Below are 24,044 nucleotides of genomic sequence, written 5' to 3' on the forward strand. Positions count from 1 at the left end.
AAAAGAAATGTCAACAGTCTGAAAACCTTTTACAAAACCAATTATGTTTATATTATAGCATCAAGGTAGCACATTTATAATAATACCAAGATTTTTTCAACCTCAATCAGATAACTTTAAACTGATGTAATTTCTTTAATACAGCTCTGAAATTCATAAAGGAGGAACCAAAAGAAAGAAGAAAGATTTATTTTCCAAATGGTTACAATAACTCCTGATTTTACTTTAAAGCAAAACATGAAAAGATATAATAAAATCCCATTCAATAGCTGAATAAAATCATAATTGTATATCAACTGCAAACAGCTCAGAAAAGTTCAAAAAATTGATACAAAAGAGCATAACTTCAGAAATTCTATTCAAAATGTGGTTTATCAGTCACATTTGCCACTTTTCATTCTATCATGTCGTAACATATAAAAATAAAGTTCTTATAATTATAATAAAAAAATTAAACATTGCATTGTATAAAGCCTTGATTGGAGTTGATTCAACTATAATCATGGACAAAAGAAGATAACTCCAATTTAAAAAATTACTTGATATTTAGAAGAAAATAAAAATTTTGCAATTTTTCCATTTATAAAGGAGCATAACTCTAGAACAGTAAAAGAGAAGCCACCAAAATTCAAACTTGATCTGTGTTTTGTGGTAATAAGCATTGTGTATAAGTTTCATAACATTTGGTTGAGGCAAACACAAGTTAGAGAACAGAAACAATTTTGAGACGTATGCACGTACAGACGGACAAGGGTAAAACTTAATGCCCCCACCGCTACGGCGGGGGCATAAAAAGAGATAAAGAGTAAATATTTCATTGAGACAGCAATCCAACAACACAACTGAGATAAAATAAAACATACATTTGACAAATGTCCATACTTTATGATTTGTCCTAAATCATCCTGTTGTTAAACAATTTTTCCCTTATGCTGATCGAGTTAAATTATACTTTCCCTGAAGACTTGGGTCAATTCATTTTAGGTAGGTGACAAGGGTAGTCTTTTCTTCTATTCCTCTGTCCATATTGTAAACTTGGATATGTATGATGTTTGAGACATTTTCACAGATGTGGTTCAATTTTCAGGGTAAGAAGTGTGATTAATTTTTTCACAGATTAGTAAACTCAAAAAGACCCCATGTGGTGCTGCTTCAGCAAGTCAAAAGTCGTTATGAGGCACAATAGGGATATTAACCCAGTTGATTATTTTTTGTAATCAACATTCAGTTCGATTGATCTTAATTCTTCACTGTTCAAAATTCAGTTATAACAAAATTGATCTTGTTTGCTTCTTATTTTGTTGTTGTGATGTCATGATTGATTGATTGATTGTTGGTGTTAAACATCACTTTCAGCACACTTGGCTATATCATGATGGTTTCTATAATGGGAGAAGTTGATGTAACTGGAGAGAACAAGCAACCTCTGCAGGAAATTTGGCAATCCTAGTCAATTAAGTACGAAATAATCTAGCTGAAGAGGGGTTCAAAGTTATAACCACAATGTCAACAGGCTAGTGGTATTGTAGATGAACTAAATAAACCACTCAGCCACAGGGGCCCCTTTGAGGTTATGACGTAAGGCTACCGAGTATGATGACAGCACATTAAAGATACCCCAATGATGATTGTGACCAAGTTTGGTTAAATTTGGCCCAGTAGTTTCAGGAGAAAAGAATTTTATAAAAGCTAACGGACAAAGACAACTGATGCCAGACCCCAAGTGATGAGAAAAGCTCACCTTTGGGCCAGCTGGGCTAAAAAAAAAAAAAGAACAAAACACAAACAACAGTATAACAAGAGGCTGTCAGAGCGACAGCAAACCGGATTTTTTAACATTTATTTGTGTCCTGGCATTTTTCAATACTACAAGGACCATAACTCCTAAACGGTAAAAGTGACAATCATCAATATTGAACTTGACATCCATTTTGTCATCAGCAACAAAATATCAAAATTTGAAACTCTTTTGTTGAACAGTTCATGAGTTAAAGCACGGACACATCTGGAAAGACCATTTTTCAGTCTTTCAAGAACCATAACTCCTGAACAGTGAAAGTGAAAATCCTCAATATTGAAATTGACCTCCATTTTGTCATCAGTAACAACATATTGAAATTTGAAAAGCTTGGGTTGAACGGTTCATGAGTAATGCATGGACACAGTTTGGCAGCCGCCCGCCCAACCAGATGCCCGCCCGACGTACATCCCCAAATCAATAACCGATTTTTCCTTCGGAAATCCGGTTAAAAACACAACATAGAAAACTAAAGACTGAACTACAGGAACCCAACAAAAGGAGTGATCTCAGGTGCCCCTGTTCAAATCATCATCTGAAATGCTTTGCTGGCATTGATCTAGCTTGATAAAAATATATATTCCTTGTATGTAAATAATAAAAGTATTCTTTAAACATAAACATATGAAACCTAGTTTGACATGTGCTTGTCAGTGACTTTGTCAATAGCTGTCTTTTGTTATTTGGGGAAGGTTGATGTTGATGGCAGATCACTGAGTCTTTGTTTCCATTTTTTCTTGACTTTGGGCGATTTTTTAGATTGTAATAATGTATAGACATTTTTCTATGCGATAAGACAATACATTGACCTCTTAATGACTTTTGGCTATTTGTGTCATTGGATTAATCCTTATATTCACATTACATTTATGAAAAAAAAACATCTGTCCAATTAATAGAAAATTGGTATAAAGTTCAACTGTGTCCACTTTACAAATCCTTACAATGATAAATATGTCATTTGATTGCTAATGAGACAAGTATCCACTGAAGAAAATTTGAGAGGAAAGTATATAGCTACACATTGACAGGTCTTTAAAAATAAAGTTAGTACCTTACTGTGAGGTAAACTATAAAAGGCCCCAGCTAAATAGGATATGTGAAAAGTTCAAGAGATGATAAATAATTTCAGTAATATTAACCTCAAATAAAAATTAAATGTAGCAGAAAAACAAGGAAATGGAAAGTTCTATTTGATGCTGGGTAATTTTAAAACTTCCACATTTCTTCAAGATTTACTGTTTTGCTGGCTTACTATCTCATTGACATTAAAATCTTCTTTTATCTATATTCCAAACCTGTTTTAAAAGTCTTGAATTTTTAGAATTCTAATTTCCACTCTTACAATATAATTAATATTTCATTATGAATGCATGTTGTCAAATTTTGACAAGATATGCAAGAGTTAATAAATAATCATACCAACACAGAAAAGAAATTGACATCATCAACATTTCTTGAATTTGTTGAAGGGATAGATTGTTAATTACATCATTTAAAAGAAAAGGAAATTAAGAAAATTCCATCAAACTTTGACATTAACATCTAAATGTGTTAAATATTCAAATGAAGCAGAAACAAAGACCAAAAGATGGTTCTAATCAAGCATTTTCTGTGACATGTGGTTGTCAACAAATAATTATCAACATTACCAACATATCACATAATCATTATAAGAAAGGAGGAAAAAGCTGACAATTTATTTAGTTAATTATAAGGAAACAAGAAAATCCAATTACTTTTTCGTCACACATCCACCAATTTAAACAGAAGGAGTAATGATTATTACGTACATCTAATGAACAAATTAATCCTCTAAACTTTTTTATTTATTTTGCTTAGTGAACACTACATCACTAGAATATATTGTTAGTAAAAATTGAATTGTTATTTAAAAGGTTATCTAATGCATTCAAGGACCAGATCAATCATTAAGGAAAGTGCAAATTGTAGATACCAGTCATTCATCATTACATACTGAGCTAGACATGAGAGTTGAGGCCATATAAATTCAATATCTAGTTGTGTGGCCTTTTTATTGTAATTATTTTTTCAGAAACTTCATGCAAGTGAATCAAAAAAAATAAAATTACCCTTGGTACTATAAAAACCAACTAAGTTTTGGGAAAACTACTAAAAAGTCACAAATATGTCAATTTTTGAACTTCTCTCACACGAGTCAAATGATCATTGCAAAAACAGCTTAAAAGTGCTACAAAGCTGGTTGGGCAGTACTTTGAATTGGCCTTTCAGTCCAAAACCTGATCCTTAGCTGACCAACAAATTATCCTTTGTCAGTTTTGCTTTAACTCCTTTAGTTTTAAAGATATAAGCAAAAAAACTGATTTTTACCCCTATGTTCTATTTTTAACAACCGTAGCCATGTTTGTTAATTGATCATACCCCTGGGATACAAGTTTTAAACAGGATAACTATAATGGAGCATTTAGGTAAAGTTTGGTAACATTTGACCCATTAGTTTAAGAGGAGAATATTTTTTTTATGTTTGGTAGGACTGACAGACAGAAGACAATGATGGAGGCCAAGTGATGGAGATAGCCCAGATGGACTTTCAGTATAAAAAATGATTGTGAATGAGACAACTATTCACCAGAGTTCAAATGACAAAGATAAAAGCAATTATAGGTCACTACAAGTCTTCAACAATGATAAAAACCCATACCATTTAGTCGGCTATTAAAAATGCCCTGACATAAAAAAATGTGAAATAATTCAAATGATAAAACTAACGACCTAATTTGTACAATACAATTTACGAAAAAAAAAATATGAGAGACATTAACCAACAACAACCACTGAATTACAGGCTCCTGACCCGGGACAAATAAAGAACATGTCAGTATAAACAAAATACAAAATTATTTTCATTTACCTGTGTTTAAAGTTATTGCAAATGGATGGTATTTTTGTTCAAGCATATTGTTTTTCTTTAATTGTTTAACATTTCTTACCGATATAACATGTTACTTTTATTATTCTTCCCTTAGTTTATTTATTTTGTATTCAAAATTATTTATTTTGTAAATATATTTCCTTTCTCTTTTGGTACTGTACAGGTATACCTAACAACAAAATTATTTTCATTTACCTGTGTTTAAAGTTATTGCAAATGGATGGTATTTTTGTTCGAGCATATTGTTTTTCTTTAATTGTTTAACATTTCTTACCGATATAACATGTTACTTTTATATTCTTCCCTTAGTTTATTTATTTTGTATTTACATTGTGTCATAGGTCAAATTTATTTGTTCAGTGTATGTTCAATGGTGTTAATATGTCCTTTGATTGAGTTAAGCTATTTCAGTTGATATTTTATAGTGTGTCTTTCTATGTTGTGATGTTACACTATTGTTTCAGGAAAAAGGGTGAAGGTTTGGTACCATTAAAACGTTTAAACCCGCTGCATTTGTTTGCACCTGTCCTAAGTCAGGAATCTGATGTTCAGTAGTTGTCGTTTGTTGATGTGGTTCATAAGTTTTTCTCGTTTCTCGTTTTTTATATAGATTAGACCGTTGGTTTTCCCGTTTGAATGGTTTTACACTAGTAATTTTTTGGGGCCCTTTATAGCTTACTGTTCGGTGTGAGCCAAGGCTCCGTGTTGAAGACCGTACTGTGACCTATAATGGTTTACTTTTATAAATTTTGACTTGGATGGAGAGTTGCCTCATTGGCACTCATACCACATCTTCTTATATCTATGTTTGTGAGCAATCACCCCTTCCCCATTACCTGCGACAGTGGTGTTACAGCACAACATAATAACAGGCCTGCCTGTAGACCTAAATTTGTAATATTTTATCATCTTAGTTATATGCTATCGAAAATTTCTAAGCTAACCCTTGCAGATATTCATTTTACAAATTCATGACAATAGTGATAGTATAACAAATTCAAGAAATCAAATACAGGAAATTAAACAACACATTATGCAACAAATGTGCTTAGTGCATGAGTTCATTATCAGTGTTTTTTGGGTCTTGAGTTGAGTACTTTTTTTTCTCTATTTGAATTCTTGGATAAGTTATGGCTTTTATTACATTTACCTTGGCAAGGGCCTTCAAATGGAATTACATTAGAAAATGGAAGGAACTATATCTTTTTCTACACATTCTCAATTCGTTTTGTTGTAACATCATCTACAATTAATGTTTTGACAACACAGACTGTTTCATAACATTAGAGGATTGAAAGAGAAATTATTGGTTTATATTTTGCTGGAAGATTACTGTATTTCATAGAAACACATGTAATAATTGATCTATAATGATGCCCAACAAATGTAATACCTAATTGATCTATAATGATGCCCAACAAATGTAATAATTGATCTATAATGATGCCCAACAAATGTAATAATTGATCTATAATGATGCCCAGCAAATGTAATAATTGACCTATAATGATGCCAGTCCCTTTGTCTGTCAAGTCAAATTGAAAAAGGGTAAACCTTAACAACTTTTGATATATTTTTTTTTTATTAAAATCACAAACTAAATAGAATGACAATTTTGGGGAGTTATCTCAATGTTCTGTATGTAAAAAAACCCAGACTTTTGTATGCAAGTTTTACAGTAAATTGGAACATTTCAAGTTTGAATTTTAAGAATATATACAGACCAAAAGAGCCAACCCCAAATCCATCTTTATAAATCTTAAGCTTTTTGGGGGCCCAAAACTGAGATAAAAAACATAAAAAAAACCTCTCAATTTAATGTCTTTCTACTATAAACATGTCACAAAAAGTCTTGCATTCATATAAAACTTAAATGTAAACTTGCTGTTGTAAAATTGGCCATCATTAAAGCTCCTGCATTTGAAATGATAATTACAGCAGAAAACGAAAGAAACATGCTGTTAAACAAATAATACTGAAGTTTTAACTGTCAAAGACTGCAGTTTCCTGATCGGCATGTGTTTTGCTAACAGTATGTAAATTCCTTACAATCATGGTGACAGACAAACATTATTCTTTTGTATCTAAGACGTTTGAAGTTTTTACTGTCAAAGACTGCAGTTTCCTGATTGGCATATGTTTTGCTAATAGTGTGTAAATTTCTTAAAATCATGGTGACAGACAAACATTATTTTTGACAAAAATAATTCTTTTGTATCTAAGATGTTTGAATATTTCTAAATAACTTAACTTCTATATTAACAGCATTTTTCTCAGAAAAAAAATTATTTACTGAATTCTTACAGACTTTAAAAGTACACAGAATTATGATAACATCAACAAACAGAAACTGTGCTAATCAATTCTAAATATATTAATAAAAAGCAATATAAATCTAAACTTTAAATACAGATAATTCTTATTTAAAACTAGAGGAAATTACAAAGACACCTACAATCATTGTTGACGAAGAATTCAATTTCAATCCTAAAAGTGCACAACTGTGGACATCATTTACATAAAATCTACATTCCCATAATACCATTATTTCTATTACCAATAAGCCGCAAAATAATTCAGTCAAAACCTGTGGAAATTACTTCAACAGGAAAGTACAAGGAAATCAAATGTACTTAAATATGAAAGTACAAGGAAATCCTATACTGCTGTCAACCAACAAAACTTTTTTTCATATTTCTCTTGATCATAGGATAATGTCAAAAGAACTCTATGAGTTTTTAAAAAACCTTTGAGTTAAGCCTACTTTTATTGTCAAATATAGAACAAAATCCTATGAAGTATGGCAATTGTGTTTTCAATACTAATGAAAATCAAGTTCTATCTATAACAGATTAAAGTCAGTGATAAAATTGCTCTCCAGTACATGTATGTAGAAATCTCTTTATACTATGTAATGAAATTAATGTGCCGGATAAAAAAATAACAGCTCTGACGGTATACTACTATGCTTCTTGTCAAAGCTGAAAATAAATTGATAAAAAAAAATGTGTTTCCAATTTTTCCCACTCTCTGCCTACCAAATCACATGGTGAAAGTAATTTACCATTTTCAAAGCACTGAAAATTGTGCTTAATTCTGATTTTTTATTACAAATTTCAACTGATATCAACCCTTCTAGACCAAATATTCTTGAAATGAAAAAAGTTTTTTAGTGATACTTTTGTTTGACAACTGCTATAATGCCTTAATTATCAACTTAAGGAAGTCATATTTTAGAGAAGGACAACTATAAATCAAAGAACTATCTTGATTGCAATTTATCAACAATTGGCATATAAAACTAGAGGCTCTAAAGAGCCTATGTCGCTCACCTGCATCTTCAACATTAGCCATTTTTGGTAAAAATTATCATGAAAAGGCAATTACTCTATAAAGAGTTAATATATTTGTAAATCTTGTCTTGCTGATCATTTTTGCTATATAAAATTTCTATCTATCTATTATAGTTTTCAAAATAATAGGCAAAAATGCAAAAATTTGGAAAAAATATCTTCATTAAAGGGCAATAACTTCAATAAGCAGTCAACTGACGATTTCGCTTATGTTGACTTATTTGTAGATCTTGACTTGTTGATCGTTTTGGCTTTTAAAGTTTCTTTCTAATTTAAGATATAAGGCAAAAAAGGCAAAAAATTGGTAAAAATCGTCATTAAAGAGCAATAACTACAGTAAGAAGTTGTCAAAAAAACCTTAAAACTGATGTTGGGACTATGGTTTCCTAAGAAACTGGTTAATTGTATATATTGAATGCTTCCAAAGGTTAAAATAAAGTAGGAGTAACCAATGAACTAATAAATTAACAACACTACAATCCTCCTACGAATATTGCCAGTAACTTTCTTATTAAATTTTTTTTTACCACTGGGCATATACATCTGTGAAATGAATGTCTACCATATTTCATACTATCAATTGAACAATATATCTCCTTAAATTTATGTTTCATGCATTGTCGAGAATCTGTTTAAGCAATATCCTACTCACTAAAATTTCAATGAAAATGTCAAGATGCCCATTATCTAGTTAATGTGATCATTCCACTGAAAAAATAATCATCACATTCAAATATCAAGGACTCTTTAAATGGCTACAAGCTACTGTAAACAAAACTGTAGAATGCATTCATCTTACTTTAATGTATCAAAACTTTCTTATGCTAGGATAAACAAAATATTATTGTGTCAGTATGGTAACAACACGAAGGAAGAGTGGAGGTGGAGGAGGAGGGCGTAGGTCGTAAAAATAGATTTTTATAAGAAGTTTGATGACAAAAATGTTTTGTCCAGCCATACTGTGCACAAATTTGTTTCAAAATTTTCCTTTTCCTCTCCTCATTTACTGTGACTTGACTGTAAGTGATGCTCTTTACTTATTACCAAATTTTTACTTGCCATAATCAACAATTGACTGGTGCCACTAGTGGAGCAGGTTCTGTTTAACTTTCCTCAGCACATGAGATCCTCCCCATTTTTGTTGGGGCTCATGTTTCTCAGTCATCTATGTATTGTTTTGTGGAAAGTTACTTGTTTGTCTTTTCATAATTTTTCCTTTTAGCCATTGTATTGTCTGTTTTTCATCTACAAGGTTTTTAATTGTACCTTTGGTAGATTGTATATACCAAATGTAGTCTTTTACTCATAAAATGATGTACAATAACCTATAGAGTTTTTCATGGGGTCATGATAAACCATGAAAAAGCTGTCAATGACAAAGTGACATATGCCAGACCAAAAGTCATCAGTGTAAAAGATGTGGATTATAAAGCTCTTCTACAGTTCTAAAATGTAAAGCTGTCACTACCATCTGATTAGCATACCTATGCCCTACATTTTGTGACAATTTTACAAGCAAACACAGATGAATAATCTACTTAAACTGTTAACTGCTCTGTGTACTTGAATTAACTCCAAAGTAGTAATAAATAATTGTATTCCCAAATCACATGAAATTATAGAAAACACTTTAAACTACAGCATCATAAAGTGGTAAAATAAAATATGGTTTTTTGGTTCATTGAGGTTTTACAACACCAAACCACCAACTTGTATGGCAGTCTATAAAGGTTCCATATGCTAAAATAATCAAATACAAATATTTACATAGCACACTAAAAGTATCAAGTCAACAGAAATCAACATGTCATCTTGGAACTGCTTTCAATCAAGTAACTAAGATATGGCAAAAGTCTATTTCCCAGAATAATAAGACAGAATTATTCTGTACAGCAGTGTTCTAGAATTACTATCTTGTAGCACCCAGAAAAGTGAAAAGTTGGAAATTAATATTTTACTGAACGATATCTAATAACATCCAATCGAAAGAATTTTTCTTTAAAGAATTCTAGAACCAAGTACATGGAACTGAACTTATATGATGTGACAATTCAACACAGTCAGAAATAACCCTTTCAAAAAGCCCCTTACAGACCTCTCAAAAAGGTTGCAATGTCTAAATGATAGCCTGCATTCAGTTCAATGTTCTCCAAAATGGCTCATTGGAACTGACAGTTCAATACATTAAGACTTAATATAGGTATGAAAATCACAATGTATTTATTGACACATGTGATGTAAACCACACTGCATAAAGTTTACTAACAACAATAACGGATGTGTCTAAACTTACACTGTTGGACCATAGATCATGCTTGGGTGAAAAAAAGAATTCTATTAAGGCAGCTTTGTCAGTTTGTCCATTAATACATTTGTTTCCCCATTTGAGCTAAGTATTGCATCCCAAACTTAGCAACTACAAACCATACAGGAATGATCTTTTGTTAGTTGATGCATCATGTCAAACTATAGTAGGTGAACTTGACCTTCATAAGCTTCAGATTCGGATAAGAATTTTTTCAATGTAAATAGTGATAAACTTACCGTTTTGTAATAACTCTATTTTACAGATGACATGTTTGTGCTATATGACACAATACCATACTGATGCTAAAATAAAAAGAAAAAAAATTACCAATTAAGAATATATGCAAGAATTGAAATTACATGTAAATTAATGAAAACACACAAAAAACCAGAGTAGGTATCAAAAGAGCACCATGCTTGTCTTACACTATCATGTTTCAATGAACTGTGAAAATTGTGCAATGCTTTTCTTTTACATTTTACACAACCAAACTAATGTCCCACTCAAAAATTGTAAAATCTAACCTAAAATATTCTTGAAAATATTTGGTTTTTGTTCAGGGAGATAGTTTTTTTCTTGTGAATTGCATTGTTGTTGGCATGTTTATTTTTACTGTTTTTTTTTTTCCAAAATGCTCTTATAAATCTATAATTGTAGACATCAACTTTCACACCAAATTTATTGTTTACAAAAAGCTATACATGAACTAAAGTTATAATTTTCATACTTATTCTACAGTTAATCACTAAATCAAGATGAACAACTCTTCTTTCAGTAAAAGCAGTCAAATTTATCATTTTTCGTTTAATTCTGTTTTTGTGGTATTTCTTATATGTCATAAAGTGGTATAGACTCTTTAATTGTACATACATACTTTTCTTTTTATGGACCTAACTCTTCTTTTGTTGCAGCCAGGTCAAGTAGATATGATTCCCCCAAATGACCATCAAAGCCACTTCAAGTTTAATCAGGTAATTAGCTCGTCAGCATCATCAAACAAAAATGGCAAACATCTTTGCACAAAGGGACTCATTTTATGTCATAATTTCAAAAATTCAATCACTGTGATACAATATAAATCTCTCTGATGACCTTCTTCTCAATTAATGTTTTATTAGATAAGACTGTTTTGTAATTAGATTTTTTTTTAAGATTGAAAGAAGCTTGCATGCAATAACACTGTGTGAGTGAACTTTTTTCTTCAACTAGGTCTTGATTTTCTATGATATCATACAAAGAAAAAAGAAATAAAGACATAAAAGGATTATATAGGATTGCAAAAGTAAAAGAATAAGCTGTATGTTCACACCTATTTTCACATTTTAATTCATGGTACACATTATCTAACATTTGCTCACAAACTGGTCAATTTCTAGATAAAAGTGAGATAAAAATGAGCATACTTTTACCATATATAGTATTTTTTTTAAGAATCAAGTAGTCCATACAAATAAAGGACAAATATCTGTAAGGAAGTGTCTTTCGATTTAAGAATCCCAACAATTTACTAAAATATATGTCAAATATCTGATGAAGTGTCTTCACAAAATCTTATTTAATATTATAGAAAAAGAAATTAAAAAAATTATACTATAACAATTTAAAAATTTGAGGGAACAATGTTGAACTAAAAAAAATATAGTTCTGTTTTCTGCCTCCCTACATTTGTACCCTAAATGTTCATGCCTAGTACTCTTACATATTTTTGGATAAGCACCATTAAAGACCAGATTTTTGGTTAAGCATCTTTGAAGTCTAGAACTCTTCCCTATATAGTCTATGTAAAATATTTTTTTTATATGAAATAGTTTAACCTACCTACCAATCCTATTTTTTCTACCAGGAGACAGGAATCAAGCATATTTTTTTTGGCCTAACTATATACTAAAATATGATTGGATTTATCATATAAAGTCATTGCTCTCTTAAGTTTTTATGGAAATTTGTTCTCTGTTTACTACAAAAAAAGTAATATAATAATGTCTGCTAGACAATCTAGATTTCTGTTATTTAATATCTTCTGAAAATAATTGTGGAAGATTTTTTTTTGGCTTTGTTATATAAAAGTTATTGACATAATATAAGTAAAACTAGATATGTTCAAAAATTTTCCTTCAGTAATGCTTATATATTATCTTTTATCTTTTACAGATAAATGAAGCATATGTATGTCTTTTCTTACTACAAATAAATAACTTTGTACATTTGATCATTTTATTTTCCTCGTTTTTCACAACTTCATTAAATCTCTGCCTCAAAATATCATTTTCAGTTTAATGTCCACCCACTTGAATTCTTGAAGAAGCCAAAAAGAGGACATTTCTGATCTGTTGACTGATTCATCACCAAATGTTTATGGTAATAAACATCTCCCAATCATCCCTGTTTACATAATATCTAGAATAAAATTATTCTAATTTCAGACATAATCATGTCTAAGTATAAATTACTTCATTATCAAACTAGTGCTTTAAATATCTGAAATTTTCTAGGTAAATCTTGTACACCTATATTTTTTGTTATTTAATGGTAGTTATGGCAAAGGTTTAATTTGAAATCATGGACCATGGTATGCTGTTTACAAGTCTTTTCTTTGTGGATATTATTATTACAATTTTTTTCTGAGGGACATTTCCATATTTCTAACATTTGTGAAGCTGTATAGTATAAAAGAGAGATGAAAGATACCAAAGGGACATTCAAACTCATAAGTCAAAAATAAACTGACAACACCATGGCTAAAACAGAAAAAGACCAACAGACAAACAGACAAACAACAGTACACAAAACACCACATAGAAAAAAAAAATACTGAGCAAATTGAACAACACCAAAAAATGTGACTTAGTCACTTCCATGTTTTCCTACTATTTAGTTATAGACAATTAGTGAAGTTGATCTAGGTTGTTTTGTCTAAAAAAAAACAACATGCCGGAGTCAAGACTCTACTTGCTTATTTTTTGTTTTTGCAGACATTTAAAGACCTCACAAAAGATATTGTATTGTTCTTACATCTAAAATCCAAACAATCTAAAAGTTAACTTTCTAATCCGCTTGGTCCCTAAATGACAACTTCATCTCTTTATCTTTTAGCACGTTTTCTTGAAAGTGTTTACAATCCTATGTACTGATGCCATTAGGTGCCTACACTGTGCTTTTAACATAAACCATCTACAACTTCACATAAAGCACATGATTCCAGAATTATCTTGTATAATACCTTAAATTATTCCTTATGTAAATCAAATTTCAAAAAGTTTAAAATAGTAATAGCTATAAAAATTTCCAATTAAGATATTTAATATTTATATAAGGAATGATGTGCATATTATATGAAAAATAATTTTACAGGATCAAAATAATTTCAGAATTATATAAGTTGTGTCATTAAGACTTGAAATTTTAATGTTCCCACCTGCAGCCTAATTTTTTCATATACACTGCTTAGTATTCAAATGACATGAGAGGGACATACACTGGCAACAATTCATGGTCTAAAAGTGTGGGTTATATAACCAAATTGAGAAATTCATCATGTATTTGTTGAATGAGAAAAGGCATATAACAAAATGACAAATGCTGATTACAAAATTAAAATTCAGACTCAAAGTCCTGAAAAGTCAGACAACTGGAATGAAATACAAACTTGTACTGTAATTCATCATTGTATGCCAATGTTCCCAGAAACATCTCCAGATCTGCAGGCATAACAAAAGATTTCCAAACAACTAAATTTTTCAAGAGATTTTCCTTGTCCAATGGCATGCAGGACAATAGGCAAGTAAAGTAAGTAATGGCTGAATTCAGTTTCATGCATCAGTTATCAATCAACTACTGACAGAACCTAAGTATATTTCCTTTCACTCTTTGCATTTTATAACTTAATACAGACATGAAGGAGTCAAAAGAAAAAGATTATATACCTTCAAGAATTAACTGAGTACTTAGATTATTCAATTCAGTTACATGACTTCCAAAAAAAATCTGTCATGAAGGTGTCCTTTAAAAGAATTTCCCTGATGGAGACACTCTTCTTCAGCCAATAATAACAGGACTATAGAGAATTTATATAATTACGACAAACTGATGTTTTTTATTTGAATTATCAAGCTTTATATCTTGGAATGTTACCTAGAGGGAAATCATTCTTGATAATTTTCAGATTGAATTTGACCATATTCTCCTTGTAACCTTTCTACTTTTGAATTTTCATTGATCACGATCTTAGAATATTTCTGTTTTACGCGAAAACTTTTACCAAAGGATACATTGCTGCAAATTAATGGCATTTCACTAAAGTTCAAATTGATACTAAATGTGAAAAAGAAATGTTTCTTCATAAAGACTTATAGTAAAAAAGAGTTTTATCTTTGGAAAGCAACAAGAATCAATTTAACTTGGGGTTATTAATGAACGGTTCATATGAAAGAAACATTTTCATCACACTTTATTTGAAGAATAACATTTTGACCGAATAAATTTTCAACAAAAGTGCTGATTTGTTTCAATCCCACAATATTTGTTTCTTTTACTCTTTGGTAAAGAAATTATTATTAAATATCCATTTTAAATTCTTCATATGCTTTTTTACTTTTTTGTACATTTTACAAGCAAATTGTGACTTCTTCTACCATAATGAGAATTAAATCAAATCTATTATTTATAATACTGTAAATCAATAGCTTTAGGTTTTTTTCTCTCAATAAATTGCAATATCAAGGAAAACTGAACTGAAAGGCAAGGTTGACACTTTCAATATGTAAAAAAATTTAATTGAATTCTGAGACAAAAATAAAACCTTATTGTTCAGCTGCAATCTGTTTACTGAAATCAAAAATGAATAAAAATTTATGGATACAATACCTTAATGTGATTTGAAGAAAACAATTTTTTACAAGGTGGCAATTAGCAACATGTTACACTGAAGACATTATTTCAAAATCTTTAATGTACTTTTACATTGAAAAGTGCATCAACAGATCAAAATTAGATTTTTGGAGATAATAGAGATTGATAAATTAAGGATTAGCAACTTAATGTTTATTTCCAGAGTGATAAAGACGAAATAAAAAATATGTAGACAACTTGGCAGTGTTTGTCCTTTTGTGTCACAGAATTTGACTTTAGTACCTTGGTTACTTTCTGTTCTTGAATTAAGAAATTGCATGTTAAACAAATTTCTCATAAAAACATAATTGTTTACTAGCTTTTAAATGAAAATTTCATTACCAAAGTAACCTGAAAAATGACAGGATCTTGGAAAAATAAAAGTAACATTCAAAAAGCCATAATGGCAATTAAAGCCAAAAACCCTAAGGAACCTTCTGACCAAGTTACATTCAAATGGGTTCAGTAAGGCTTTAGGGGAAAAGTAATGGACCAGATGAACTATAAAAATAATATATAAAGTCACTGTTTACTACCTTTAGATGAAATTACAGCAGAGATGTTGAAATTCATCAGTCATGTCAGTCCTGACTGGCAAATTTTGACCAGGAAAAACAAATGTCTAGGTGTGTTATACTATACATAACTAGAGATAAGGCACAAGGACTGATAAACTTAAAATATAATTCAACAACTCTGTTAGAGGAAGACATATTAAATCTAAAATAATTTTATATCAAGATGGAATCAAAATTCTCTTGTGCTTTTCAGTGGGTGAAAAAAAAATAAGTCATAAATATAATTTTTTTAAGTTGTTTCTATTTTTCAACATTCTTTTCTACTTTAGTTAGGATGCTCATATAAAAAATGTATAAAACAAGCAGATTATCTGTTTATCCATTTCAGCCAAACAAAAATACATATCTAAGACAAACAGTATCTCTTATTTATCAAAATAAAATTACTTCCTGACCTTCACAAATATGTAAAAAAAAAATGAACTTAACAACATAATTGGACAATTTGGTTCATGCTACTTCATTAGGGGATGGTTATTATAGTAAAAAAATAGAACCATTATCTGTCTCTATCGTCTTCCCACTAAGAAACCTTTCTATGTTTCACAGACATTCTTACACTGAGTTCAAAAATATCAAACAGTTCTCATAGGTATTCTATTCAAAACATCACGTAGATTCTTCAATCAGATTTGTTACTCAGAGAGCCATGTTCCAAATATCACGTCTTTTGTTAAGCTAGGGCTTCATCATTACGTTCTTAGTTGTTCATTCGGGAAAGTTTGAAGTATTGTGACAAAAAAATTGTTGAAGCATCCTGAATAATATAAATAGAATTGACAACTTACAGGAGAATTGGTCAACACATAAATGTAGGCATCAGTATAAACAAAACTGTTAAACTAATCTGTATAATAGTTTAACTATGCAACAGGTCAATGTGCCTGATTCAAGTCATGAAACTTCTCAGTGTGGTTGTTGTTGTTTCTTAATGTCGTTTTCCATTCAAGAATTTTCTGTTGGAGACAGATATTTTATATTATAGTATTTTCATTTGCATTGCCATTTGGAAATTCCCATATTAGGCCGTTGTGACATGATAAAATATTTAGCTCAATGATATCTATCCCATTGAACCAGGAGTTTTGATCCACAGGTATTAAATTTGAACTGATGATATTTCAGTAAGCCTCAAAACTTTGAAAGGACAATATCTTGGATCAATAAAACACTCAAATCAATATACATTTTTTTGGGGTCACAAATGATTTTTTTTTTATATAAATGTGGTAAAATATCAGTTACTCAATATAATATGAGGCTTTCCAAACTTGAAAAAAGGATAATATTGTAACTAATATTTTATATTTCATTCTAGATCTGGAGTGACTTAGGCATTCAGTTTTAATTGGCTATAATTGATGATCACATGTTGACCCAAAGATTTCCTTTCTTTTGTTTTATTATACTGCTGGGTTGCTGTGTCACTGAATTTACCCAGCACTTCCATCTGTTTAGTTAAGTTGCAAGATTTCTTATAAAGTTTACAAGATGATACAAAAAATTTGTCGTTTCAAAAAATTAGAGTAAATATGTTAATCAAGAACTTTTGTACTTCCTTGTTAAAAGATTTGCGACATCTCAAATACCTGAGGACAAAAGCACTAATTATATTGAAACAAAGAAAAACTAATAAAATAAGTAAGCTTATTGAATTTTCAAGGTTTGAAATGTAAAGACATCACAAAGAACATAATTATCCAGAAGGAACTCATTGTTTTCAATATAATAGTGTCATACTGCAGGGATTAGAAGACAGCAATGATTTTATATCTTTACAGATAAAGCTCATCCTTTACAAAAGATTGTTGACAGTAATTTTGACTTTTATTTAGGAGAAATAATTTTTTATACTGAAATTATACTTTTTTAAAATTCACAAGATTTCTCAGTACAAATATTTAGACAGCAATGATTGTATATCTTTAAAGTTAAAGCTCATTCTTTGAAACAGATTCCTGACAATAAATTAGACTTGTCTTTAGGAGAAATAATTTTTATACTGAAATTATTCTTTTTTAAATTCACCAGGTTTCTAAGTAAAGATATTAAAAGACAGCACTCTTTTTTATACCTTTAAAGATAAAGGGTATCCTTTTGAAACAGATTCCAGACAATAATTTTTGACTTGTCTTTAGCAGAAAGATTTTTTTTACACTGATATTATGCTTATTTAGAGTCAAGGTTTTTTAGCACATAGATGTATTCTGAAATTGTGGATTCTCTTTAGATTTTATTTCAATGATAGGAAATGATTATAACTCTTTAACAAACTTGATTATAGCATTGGAAATTACATTTGTATGGTAAAATTTCCCCAAAAAGTGATCAACAACGATATCAATAACACATCATATATATATTTTGTATCGGACTTTTAAGACTTCTTCCTGGTTCAATGTATTTTCTATGGAAATTACACAGAACTGATCAATCCAGATCACTGTCAATGATTTCAATTCGAATTGGAATCCTCAAAACTTTTATAGGACAGCAAATTAAAACTTGCATAACCAACTTTATGGTAGAAGAGACATACACACTTTTATGATACAAAATAAACTTTACAGGAGAAAAATTAGAAAAAATATATCATTAACTTTATAAATCTGATTAAACAATTTCTAAAATTTTTATTTTCTTCGAATAACAATTCTGAGAAAATGTATGAGCAATTGACCTTTATCCAATCACTGATATCACTTCTAAATACATCCCACTACTGATTATAACTTTGAATTTTAATAAATACACATCTGACTAGTTTGATGCATTTTGTTCCTATAAATTTTGTAATTTCTTGGTGTAAGAAGTGTGTGTCCATTCATAATAATAAGTTTCACAGATAAATCAAATATCAACAATTTTGGGCAAAAGAGGAATAACTCAATAGTATAAAAATTACTTCAAATGAAAGTGTTTTCATATATGGTAAAAGAAATTATAAAAATTGGTTACATTTAATATAAGAATTTGTCATAGATCATTGATAGAATAACATACTTTTTTTCTATGCTGTTAATATACACTGCCAAATAATCTAATCTAAAAATATCTGTATTTAAACCATCAAGATTTACTGCCTGGTCATACATATGCAGCAAGCTTTTTTCATCTCAAACTTTGTAAAATACAAAAATATCTTAAATATATCATAATTTATCTTAGTACAATAAGGATAAAGAGTCCTTATTAAATACTGGGCACAGCTGGTTATACACTTGCAGCAAGCTTCTTTCATCTCAAACTTTGTAAAATACATATTTTCAATATAACATAATTTACCTTAGCATACTAAGAATAAAGTGTTAGAATACTGGCCACAGCTGTTTACATATCAACTAACACGAAAATACTCTATATGGTTTTACTTTTTACTATATGACATACAGGCAACCAAATCTATACTAAATATCTCACTGGCAACCTTTATATATGTACACACCAGTAATACAATTCAAAAGTAAAACCATAACATTGAGTATTTTCCTGTTAAAACTGTCAGTTTAATAGTTCTGCTTAGATGTAATACATTCAATTCAACTTTGTCTAACTGTATAAAAATATTTACAGTCACACACAAAATTCTCTTGAATATTATAGATTCAATTTTTTTCCAGCCTACAAAACCAGTTTTACATCTGATGTAGCAGCCTGTCGCAAACTTTAAATTTACAAAATCAAGAGAAATAAGTTTTATATCATTTATAGTTGTAAAAATATTTAAAAAACACAGTACTTAACAGAAACTTTCTCACACAAATAACATATTTGATGCCATTAACAAAATTTTAATGGAAATGTACAACAGAAAATGAAAAATTGACTTAAATAATCAGGAATGCTATGTTTTTTTCCCCTAAGAAATTAAAATTATTAGGAAAGCACTCTGTATTTGAGTACATTGTAATAACTCCTCAGGTTATGAAAATAATGTCATACAGCTGCTGTTTAATCAAAGTGAAAGTTACAATTCCAAATCAGACATCATAACAGTTGACATCCAATCAAACTGCTTTAACATTTTTTTCCACTCAACTGAATGTCAAATTTGATATATTGAAACACCATTCAATGTAACATATTTAATCACATTAATAAAATACAAAATGATAAACAAACAACTTACCATATTTCTCTCTTCTAAACATTTTAGACATGGAGACAACAGGTCACTATAATTAAACTCTTTCTGAAAAGTAAAAAAAAACCTAGATATTGTGTACTGCAATCATGCTGTGATTAAACCATGTCGTCTAAAACAGTCATAATTTCCTGAAATGACTGCCAAAATTTATCAAGCATCTAGCTTGTGTATGACTAAAGCAGACAAAAATGCGGGTTTGTCATTCTAAAATAATTCAGAAGAAAAAAAATTGAAGTTTTAGTAATCTTTTTGACTTGACGTTTTCCCTGGCACAAGCTATATACTTGGCACAATTTTTTTTTGGGAACCCAGAATTAAATTGTTTCTGAAATGTAAACAAAGACCATGTATTTGTACTGTACTGTTAAAATATTAATTAAAATATTTTCTGGCTTACTCTGTCTATCAAATATCTCAGACTTTCTTAGCTTCTGTATTGTAGATGTCAAATCCTAACCATCCTACTAAGAGAGTGTAGAATACAAACCTATCTCTAATCAGGAAAATATTCAACATTAGATACTTTTCTCACATTCAATTAAACTTCTTGCTATCTGCTTCATTTGTTGTTTTTAGCATAAATCAGGCTGTTGGTCTTCTCTTTTAAATTGTTTTCACGTTTTATCATGCCAGGGCCTTTTTATAACTTATTTTACAGTATGGGTTTTGTTCATTGTTGAAGGTTTGTTGGTGCATTTAGTTGTTTTCATCCTTGTCCTTTGGTCTTTTAACATTATATCATACCAATGCCTTTTAAAGCTTACTTTACATAATGGGTTTTGTTCATTGTTGAAGGTTTGTTGGTGCATTTAGTTGTTTTCATCCTTGTCCTTTGGTCTTTTAACGTTATATCATGCCAATGCCTTTTGAAGCTTACTTTACATAATGGGTTTTGCTCATTGTTGAATGGAAAAGGGTGCCTTATAGTTGTTTATATGGTTGTTCTTTGGTTTCTAGTGGATAGCCATCATCTTATTTTCATAATCTTTTACAATTTGTTTTCACATAGAACGTCCCTACTCCATAACCACTATAGAGCTATGAAATACTAACCTTGAGGTCATACACAGTAATACCTATCTCATCATGTTTATCAACAGTTTCATAAACTTGTTTCATATTCTGTCTATGTAGAGGGTCAAAGCTTTCCCATTCTGAATCAATATCCATCTAAAATAATAAGAACTAGAATTAGATCTATGACCACATGAGATATTCTACTGGCAGTTGCAATAAGAATTTGTAGATTCATTGTACTATCTGAATTTTGAAGGCATTAAAGTTGTTCAGTTAATGAAAAATCTGAGGCATGACATTTTGTTCAGTTAATAATAAAGCAGCCAAATTAAAGGTTGTTCTGTATTCTAAGGTCCATATCATTGTGTAAAAATACTTATTATGAACTCTAGGATAACAATGTACCCTCATCTTCAAACTGGCTTGATAAACCTAATATAATAAAATGCTTCGCTGGGGCGCAGCTTGATACGACCGCAGAGGTCGAACCCTGAACAGTTGGGGCAAGTATGGACACAACATTCAAGCTTGATACAGCTCTGAATTTGGATTGTTATTAAATATTTGACACAGCATAGGTTTCTGACACAGAAAGAATGTGGTCTAAGAACTTGAATTTTTTTAATTTACCTATTATGGTCCAATGTCCAAAATCAAAATACATGGTTAGATTCAGCATATCAAAGAACCCCATATATTCAATTTTTGTTAAAATCAAACAAAGTTTAATTTTGGACCCCAACTTGGACAAACTTGAAAACTTGGCCCATAATCAAAAATCTAGACACATGTTTAGATTCAGCATATCAAAGAACCCCAAGAATTCAATTTTTGCTAAAATCAAACTATGTTTAATTTTGGACCCTTTGGACCTTAATGTAGACCAATTTAAAAAACGGGACTTAAAATTAAAAATCTAAATACACGGTTAGATTTGGATATCCAAGAACCCCAATAATTCAATTTTTGATGAAATCAAACAAAGTTTAATTTTGGACCCTTTTGACCTCAATATGAACCAATTTGATAGCGGGGCCCACAAATAAAAAATCTAAATTCATGGTTAGATTCAGCATATCAAAGAACCCCATATATTCAATTTTTGTTGAAATCAAAAAAAGTTTAATTTTGGACCCCAACTTGGACCAACTTGAAAACTGGGCCCATAATCAAAAATCTAAACACATGTTTAGATTCAGCATATCAAAGAACCCCAAGATTTCAATTTTTGTTAAAATCAAACTAAGTTTAATTTTGGACCCTTTGGACCTCAATGAAGACCAATTTAAAAAAAACGGGACCCAAATTAAAAATCTAAAAACACGGTTAGATTTGGCATATCAAAGAACCCCAATAATTCAATTTTTGATGAAATCAAACAAAGTTTAATTTTGGACCCCAATTTGGACCAACTTGAAAACTGGGCCCATAATCAAAAATCTAAATACATGTTTAGATTCAGCATATCAAAGAACCCCATATATTCAATTTTTGTTGAAATCAAACAAAGTTTAAATACTGGACCCTATCTTGGACCAACTTGAAAACTGGGCCCATAATCAAAAATCTAAACACATGTTTAGATTCAGCATATCAAAGAACCCCAAGAATTCAATTTTTGTTAAAATCAAACTAAGTTTAATTTTGGACCCTTTGGACCTTAATGTAGACCAATTTAAAAAACAGGACCCAAAATTAAAAATCTAAATACACGGTTAGATTTGGAATATCAAAGAACCCTAATAATTCAATTTTAGATGAAATCAAACAAAGTTTAATTTTGGACCCTTTTGACCTCAATATGAACCAATTTGATAACGGGGTCCACAAATAAAAAATCTAAATACATGGTTAGATTCAGCATATCAAAGAACCCCATATATTCAATTTTTGTTGAAATCAAACAAAGTTTAATTTTGGACCCCAATTTGGACCAACTTGAAAACTGGGCCAAAAATCAAAAATCTAAATACATGTTTAGATTCAGCATATCAAAGAACCTCATATATTCAATTTTTGCTAAAATCAAACAAAGTTTAATTTTGGACCCTTTGGACCTTAATGTAGACCAATTTGAAAACTGGACCCAAAATTAAAAATCTAAATACACTGTTAGATTCGGCATAACAAATAAATAAATGTGATCAAAGATTTTACAAATCTAATGCGCCATACTGTGCAATTAAAGATTACTTCTTGAAATTTTTCAATATTTGAAATTTGAAAAAAAAATAATATTTGAAGATAATTCTTTTTAATTTCTGAAATCTGAAATGAGAAAAAATTGACCCCCCACAATTTCTTTTTATCCCCCCCCCCCCTTTTTCCCCCAAAAAATTCTTTCCCTCAAGATATGGTCAACATCTCAATTCAAATTTCCAATGGAGTTGGCAACCATAATTACCCATTTAAATTTACCATAGTGCTAACTTAATCTATTTTATAATAGAATTAAAAATATAGTGTCAAATCTTTCATATGGATTTTTTTGTAAAAAAAAAGATGCAACATTTGCAGATATTTTTACTGGTCTTCCTTTATAAATATGCATTTCTTTAAACATAATTTAAAAGCAGTGTAAGGGAAGTAACCAAAACGTTGTATTTGGATTACCTCCCTTACACTGTTTTAAATTATCTTTATTGTTCATTAACCATTACTTTATACATAATTTAAAAGCAGTGTAAGGGAGATAATTTCAATGATGTGTTTGATTTATCTCCCTTACACTGCTTTAAATTATGTTTTGTACTAAAGTATTTGTCCATTAACCAGGACAACCTTGTTTTTCCCCCTTTTTTGCCCCTAATTCCTAAACGGTTTAAGCCATAACCCCCCAAAGCAAATCCTAACCATCCCTTTGTGGTATGGAAACTTGTAGTATAATTTCAGAGAGATCCATACACTGTTCCACAGTTATTGTCTGGAAACTAGAAAATGCTTATTTTTGGCCCCTTTTTGGCCCCTAATTCCTTAACTGTTGGTACCATAACCCCCAAAATCAATCCCAACCTTCCTTTTGTGGTATTTAACCTTATGGTA

General features: G+C 30.1%; 1 protein-coding gene across 2 annotated transcripts in view; it reads right to left on the minus strand.

Moving 5' to 3' along the window:
* Positions 1–24,044, minus strand: part of LOC127700969 (general transcription factor 3C polypeptide 1-like) — a 315,269-nt gene that overhangs the window by 219,865 nt on the left and 71,360 nt on the right. For both annotated transcript variants that reach the window (XM_052204733.1, XM_052204726.1), the window contains exons 36-37: positions 21,039–21,155; positions 19,968–20,030 (exon numbers count right to left, since the gene is read on the minus strand). In XM_052204733.1, the coding sequence (XP_052060693.1) occupies positions 19,968–20,030; positions 21,039–21,155 (180 nt within the window). The remainder of the gene's footprint in view (positions 1–19,967; positions 20,031–21,038; positions 21,156–24,044) is intronic.

This window comes from Mytilus californianus, unplaced genomic scaffold (assembly GCF_021869535.1).
Source record: "Mytilus californianus isolate M0D057914Y unplaced genomic scaffold, xbMytCali1.0.p SCAF_1, whole genome shotgun sequence".
Classification (NCBI taxonomy): Eukaryota; Metazoa; Mollusca; class Bivalvia; order Mytilida; family Mytilidae; genus Mytilus; species Mytilus californianus.